Genomic DNA, 8154 nt, shown 5'->3' on the forward strand with positions numbered 1-8154 from the left:
AAGTCTTAAACAAGATGCGTTCAATGTAACCTGTAAATATATCTTTATTAATTACAATGACGATGTACTTTCCTTTGTCCACTCTGTATGCTTAAAAGCTTGAATACAAGTATTAGGTACAACTGGCCAGCAATTTTGAAGAAAGGAACTGGGGATACTACCTGATATTTAATGATGTAGTGTTATCCTGTTCGAGTTAGTAAGAAATGTGCTTTTATATATTATCTTTAGCAGATATTTTGACGTTATACTTAGCGTATGTTCTATTACTATTTTGATAACGTTGTTAGAATGAAAGTATACTCGTAAATTGCTTGTGTACTAAAATCTTCGGGTCTTCTTCAGATGATGTTTTAATAATGTAAGGTGGAAAGACGCGTTTGGAAATGCACATTGGAATGCTCTTTGCAAACGTTCAATGCATGTCATAAACTTTACGGCCGTTTAGTTTGAATAAAAAACATTGAATGTTTCTTTCTCTAACACTTTTAACATTTAAATGTTAAGACAGGTTACTAAATATACTTTGATTGCTTCAAAATTGTGTATACCTATATAAACATATTGAATACGTGAGTTAAGTCCTAGATCTATATCAATATATGATATTCTTAATTACTCAGCTTTCTTCAATTTGGTCTGAAAATGCAATGCTATGGTAACAAGTCTGCTGGTTTTAATTTTATATCTGTCATTGTGTCATGAAGAGTACGTAAGAATGAACATATGCCTTCAGGTAACCATTTTTATCGTAACAGAGAAAACTGTATGCATTACATGCACACACATTTAATGAATATTGGATTTGCTTTTAAATTGGTTTGAAGTTTTTTCCTAAAATATAATTTTGATCTTACTTATAGTTTTAACAATGTCATTTTCACTTATGGTACAACGCACAGTAAAAAGAATAGTTAAGTCAGCAAAACTACGAGAGGTTATACATGTAGCATATGGCATTCGTATTGTTTTGTCACTGCATTGAATGAAATTATTTTATGTGGAAAATGATCTTACTTATTTAAAACGCCAAAATAATTGGCTAAAAGATGTGCAGTATTACATCACATTTTCTTTCTTACTTACTTTCTTTCTTTCTTTCTTTCTTTCTTTCTTTCTTTCTTTCTTTCTTTCTTTCTTTCTTTCTTTGATGATCTAAAAGTAAAACACAGAAAGATGATCTTTTAAATCCAGCAAACTTTCCTTATCAAGTTCATTAAATTCCAGAAATGTGTTTTTTTTGTTTGTTTCTCCTTAAAGCTTTTGTTTCCAAATTGTCTTTTATTGGCCATAAAATGGATTCGACTCGCGCTTTTTGGAGACGAGCGCAACTTTAGTTTTTGAATTTTGATCTGAAGACAAAATAGTACTTAGTACGGTGTTGTATTACTTTCTTATTTTTACGCTCCATGTCGTATTTTTGACATGATGAATATATAAACTGAAAGTCAACTACTATAATTAAATCAATATATCACACAAGTTTGTCTTGTCAAGATTTGTTTATTCAATTCCGAGGCTGAAAGATATACTCATATGTTCATCATTCGATAAGTACTTTTATTGCAGTTATTTATTAAAATCTAGTAAATAATTACTGAATATTATATACGTTGATCATGAAGAATGCACTTACTTTGTTTAGAAATCTATATTCAATATATTTGGTCAAGTTAATGTTATCCGTTCTTAAAAAAGAAGATGAAAAGAAGAAAAAGAAACAAAACCCGTCAGTCTCATATAGTCTGAATGTTACTTTTGCAATTAGATAAAACAAAAAAACTGTATTGATTTTATCGGTTATTTTGAATATAAAATTTTAGCATAATATAACATTAAGTTTATATCAATGTGAGCAATAAGGCAAGTGATCATGATCTCAAGACAGGTATTGCATACACACAATTATATTAGTGTTCCAACATTGATGTTAGGGTATGAAAGTTTCAATGTTGTAAATACATTTTTTTCTGACTTTTGATTATTATTAAACATGTTATTGTGCAGTTAAATATAGTATTGATGTAATCCATTTGTGCATTGATGTAATGTATATTATTAATATAAAATAAAATGTTTGGTGTACATGCTTTTAGTTTTATTTTCTCTCACATGAGATTCGTAATGTGGCAGAAATCCCCGACCATCGATCCAAATAAATAAACAAATAAATAAATAAATAAATACTGAACTTATAGATAATATAGATTTCGTGCAACGTTGTACACACCGCCGAAGTTGCATATTTACCATTAATGAAGAAATACATATTAACAATAATACAAATGTTTACCTTAAAATGTTTTATTTCTTGATTATTATTTAGTTTGATGTACTACACACGCTATGATCGAACGCGACCTATTTCACTTCATGGCAAAACCCTACAGTTCACAAAGATTAATGTAAATTGGTTATATAACGCTACCATTTATCGTCTATTATTAATAAAAGAAGTACTCTTTCCCCCTTAAGCTGTTCATTCTATGGATAGAATCATGAATCATGTAGAGTTTTTAACATAAGTAGAATTTAATATAGTTTATATGGAAAACATGTAGACAATACAATGTTACTCGTTATCAAATAGGACACTATGGTTTCGTATAGTGATAAAAGTTGACTGCGTTTAACGTTTAATATAACAATAGTTGCTAATGTAAAAGTAGGTATACACCTATCGTTGAGAAAATTTATACAATCATATATGAAAATATAAAGTTTTTCACAATATTTTTCAATATTCATTAATATTTGCCGAGGATGCCGTTTCATAATAATGCATTGTAAAACTTATCATTACTGTACAGTACAAAAAAGACAATTATTTTAACTAACATGTTTAAAACTGTGTCCTATGAATCGTTCTCAAATATCATTTAAATACATGGATATTTTTCAATTGGATTTAACTCATTACAGGACTGGAGCAGTTCCTCTAGATTCTTGCAGAAGTCATGATCACAAAATAGACAAATATCATTTCTTTGTCCGCCGATTCATACATTTCTAATTAAATCGGTGTGAAAAGATGAATAAGACCATGTTAAGTTCATTCCATTGGGTGAAAAGGCAATATTTAAGGATTAAAACATTAAAGTGCCTTGTCCGTTATAAAACGAAATACGGTATTTAGCATGGTGCTCCAATCTTTTTTTATTCTCATTCTTAACAAATTGTAAAAAAGTTCAACTTCAAATCTGTAAAATTCCCTAATATACCAACGTTTCGGCTGAACAGCGTATACGGTATAATGATATATGTATTGAATGGTGTACATGTTGATTAAACACGATATCCGCGTATCGTATTGTACAATGTGCAAAATGTTTGAACAATCACAAAGCTGACAAAACTGCTAAAGCATTTACCTGCTGACCTGTGTGACCAGTGAAGAGCGAGACCAGTCGACCAAATTGTCTTATCTTGTCATGGTCCGGCTGTTCGTTTTTTAGCTTGTAATTATCTTGAAATTGTCCCTAAAATGACAGATGGTTTTGTTCACATTGAAAGATGATAATGCTTTTTTAAAATATTAAGTATCGTAAGAAAAAAGCAGAAAGTGTAACGTTCGCTTAACTTTGACCAGTGCATTTTCAAAAGATGGATCTATTTACATGTACTTTAAGAATATATTTTGCTCTTATAAGACATAGTTATCAATGAATGCAAACTTATAATAAATGCGGAAAAAATGAAATGTGATTTAAAAACTTTATTAATATATAATTCTTTCTGATATTAATATCTTATTAAACTTAAAACGTATTAAAATATCAATTTAAAATTGTATAAATTTGTGACTGTTTGACGTTATAAGCATTGTTGCTAGCCTCCACTGTAAATAAATATCTGTATTGTACGTTGTGTTTGTACCAATTCTAAACCATCGATGTTTTATATTATTTCAGGTTAGAAATATAGTGATAACAATGGATAACGGAACAAGTATCCCAGGATGTGCTCCAGAAGGTCCGAAAGAAGAGGAATCAAAAATTGTTATTCACATCGCCATGGGAATGGTTACACTATTGTCAGTGTGTGGTGTGCTAGGAAATGCCCTAGCTATTTTTGTATTTTCCCGCCAGAAAAATAAACTCAGCTCAACAGTTTTCATTCTCACTTTAGCAGTGACGGACTTTATTTCATCACTTGTGACCATGCCCTACACGGTTGTGATTGAACTTATGTATTATAATATTGGATATGACTTTCCATGTAAGCTGTACCAATTCATGAAAACAACAACAATTCCGTTTTCAGCGTTCGTGATGGTCGCAATAGCACTGGATAGGTACTTATGCATTGTGTATCCATTCAAACATATAATGACTGTTCGAAGAGCAAAACTTATAGTGTGTGTTTTAGTGATGTTAGCCTTTGTAATCGGAATTCTAGCATCTCTGATGATAGGGACATACAGTTACGAAGATGTTAAGAAGAACAACTGTTCAACTGGGGCAGATGGAAATGTCCTCATTTATTCGGATGCGGATGGAACAAGCATGCACAGTGGGAATACAAGTTTCGACTTGGAAGAGAAAAAAATATCAAATAAACTGGTAAACACAGGCATATGCATGCAAAATTATCTCATTTTTGACTTATCATTTATAGGCGTTTACCAGAGGATTTATTCGGCACTGTTCGGTGTTTGTGCAATACTGGTGATCATACTATATTGTCTAACGTACAGGTCCGTACTCGTACACAGAAACAAAAGGCTAAATGTTAGTAATAAGTGTTGTGGAATGATAACAAGTTCCATGGCAGATGACTCCCATGAACATACCGAGTTCACAACATTACATAAAGACGACCAATCTCCTATCATTAACGGCCAGGAACGGGAAAGCTGTATGCAGCTCCAAGACAAATTCAGAGAAAGATGTAGTACCAACGAATCGCCGGCGAAGTCTGGTAACCGGCAAACCAAGACAGATCAGGAAGGACAATTAGGACCGGGTGGTGTTTCCCGCGCAAAATTGAAGAAGTTGCGCGTTGCAAACATCAAAACAGCCTTAATGTTATCGATTGTGGCATTTATATATATCGTGGCCTTCACACCTGCGTGGATGATGGCATTGAAAGTGCTGAAAATGAATGTGATTGTGTATTACCTTTATTTTACATATAATGTAGCGAACCCGGTGATCTACGCATTTCTCAATAATAATTTCCGCACACATCTTCAGGCAATGTTCCGATGCAGAAAATAGAAAAGTAAAAAACAAAGTGTACATAAACTTCAATAGTTTATTGTTATAGTAGTAAATTCGGCTGTTGTCAACACGACAAATAAAATTGTGTATGATTTATATCTCTGAAACAGTATCAATGAAAACAAAGAAAAAACTTAACTCGAGGATGTTATTTATAGCTTGTTTATAGGATTTATTAAAATATTATTTTTAGTAAGGGACTTCTACATGCTATTATAATCATTATGATATAAATATGTTAAGGATACTATTATCAGTTGAAACAGTTATTGACTTCAAATTGATTGACTGTGACCAGATCATGTCAAGATAACGAAATTCATTGTATTTTAATTGCTATTAGTTTGATTTACTTTATTGTGGGTTCTTAAAAGCTGACTTACTATTGTTCAAAATTAAAGTGAATGGTTCTACAATGGGCACATTATCAAAACGTTTTTAAATGTAAATGAAATAATAGAAAAATGTTAAATATTTCTTTGAAAAGAAATGTTGAAAATGTTATAAGTGATCTATATATTTATGAAAAATGATAATATGTACAATTAATTATCTCATAAATATTTATCTTTATCATATCGAACCGTGTATCTCACACCTACAATATCCAATAATTATTTCATGGTTTGTTGTCGCTTATAATACTGTATGTTATCATCAGATTTTTATTGTGTTACCGACTTTACAATTATGGAAACATTTGCTTTAATGTTATGTCTTTAAATAAAGAAAGGATACAGTGTGCGACTACTGTTTGCTCTGAAAAGCTTATTTCAAGTGTAAACCTTATTATTAATGTAAAGTAACTTAACTTAACTAACTAACTTAACTAAATCGAACATGTTATTTTAATAACAAATCTTGCTGTAAATTTGGCATTTTAATATTAAGTTTTTAAAATATCATATAAAAGACATATCAATATTGAATAAATAACATAGTTACACAAATACTTTAATCAACCGATACAAATCACTGTATCATTTAAAAACCATTACTTGTAATGAAAAAAATTAAAATTCGTAGTCATGTAGTGCAAAATAAATTACTATTACTGAAATATTCATCTTACTATTGATAACCCCCAGTAATTGTCTTTTCAGATTGTCCGAAATCGTCTTTGTATTAGATACGACATATTATATAATGATTATTGTTTGAATAAATGTATTTTTGTGCTGTATGACATTGTATAACAAAACTGAAACTAAATTTGTCGACATTATTTGTTGAGAATCATTTTACATCATACATATTATGTGCTTTAGTATATGACATTTATTCTGTTCTCTTCTAATGTCGTAATATATATAATGTACGTTGTTAGCGATAACGCTTTTCAATTATCTATTCTTGGCGTTGTTATTAGAATTACACACGTATATTTGATTTCTTATCATTCATTAAACATGTCCTCTTATCTGGTGGATCGTTTTACAAGCATGCATTTTATGTAATATTAATATCATTACAAAAACATGCCCAGGTCATGTCCAGTTCTATTCATTCATCGTTTGTTTTTCTAAACTGAACTTCCTTGCCGTCTGTAAAGATGTTATTTGCAACACTTAAAGTAAACTGATAATATCCGCCTGCTTGACATAGTTAAATGGTGACATAATATTACGGTAAAACGCATCGTGTTTAAATATAGATATATATGAATGCTCGTGTATCAAACAGGTTTAAAAGGACTACCATTTCTTTTACTGTATTTAAAGTTTCAAACTATCATATTTGTAAAGCCTGATGCTTCATGAAGACCAAGGATTACTTATAGTTATTTGGGTGACACAACTTGTTTGTTTAACAACCTGTAGTTTATATATTTAATGAGAAAGAGTACACGTGCCAGGACATTTGTATGCCGAAGGGTTAACTCCATAGTTAGTAACTTAGAATGACTGTTATCATTGTTTTGGATTTAGTTATGAATATTAGTTTATATCCGATACATCCAAAATATTTTATTTGAATGTAGAAGTAGGCAAACGATATGACACATATTTGAATATGTATACCATGTAAATATTAAAAATTATGATGAAATTTCAACTGTTGTTATTTATTTCAAAATTCATGTCAACACATATATTATCCGTGCATGTATGAACGACAAAATGCAAAAAAAAAAGAAAAGATAAATAAATAAATAAAAATGATACGTAATACATAAAAGCTTATTTCTATTTTCAGACACAAACACACTATTTCGCGAACGTTTTGTTGTTGTCTTAAATTTACAAGAACCACACTATCAAATACGCAAAGGGAAATAACTATGATACCTCAAAGTATATCTCCTTACATGTGAAACGTAGTGGTTTGTTCCTGTATGTCGGATTATGTTCCCCATGTGATTGACAATACATAAAATAATGTCGGTTACTACTTTGTAAGTAACTGATAGTAAATTAACATATGCTTTTATTCGATATTTCTTTTGAATTAAATTTGTCATAAATTATTACTGTCATTCGAAATTGAAAACCAACTAACTACAATACCTATTGAGAACTTATTCTATCGGAATTTCTAACTTGGATCAAACAGGAATTGAAAAACCTGGAGTGTTTATTCATAGATTAAGTTGCAAACATATGTATTAGAATAGCACACATACTATATAAAAATTACTTCTCTGAAAACTTATCAATGCATTTTAATATTACTTTGTTCTTTTTTAAATTTAACATTTAAAAAACATTCACGATGTCGTGTTAGTACGCAAAAGAGACACCTTCTCTACAAGGCCATTCGTAATCCCAATGGTTGCACAATATGAAAACTTGGATAAAGGACAATAACATAATGCTATGGCAATGATACCGTTTTGATGTGTCTTTTTCTATGATTGAACCCGCCAGGAGATTGTTTCATGTTAACAATCTACCTAGCTTGCTTAAGGTCCGCCGATGGTTATACTCAAATT

General features: G+C 30.4%; 1 protein-coding gene across 1 annotated transcript; it reads left to right on the forward strand.

The window, feature by feature from the left end:
* The first annotated feature begins 3879 nt into the window (after positions 1-3879).
* LOC132718283 (uncharacterized) lies at positions 3880-7302 on the forward strand. Its single transcript, XM_060701969.1, has one exon. It carries the CDS (start codon positions 3933-3935, stop codon positions 5217-5219), a length of 1287 nt encoding a protein of 428 aa, XP_060557952.1. The 5' UTR covers positions 3880-3932; the 3' UTR covers positions 5220-7302.
* The last annotated feature ends 852 nt before the right edge of the window (positions 7303-8154 follow it).

The sequence above is a fragment of the Ruditapes philippinarum genome, unplaced genomic scaffold, assembly GCF_026571515.1.
Source record: "Ruditapes philippinarum isolate M1 unplaced genomic scaffold, ASM2657151v2 ctg17869_1_1_1_1, whole genome shotgun sequence".
Lineage (NCBI taxonomy): Eukaryota > Metazoa > Mollusca > Bivalvia > Venerida > Veneridae > Ruditapes > Ruditapes philippinarum.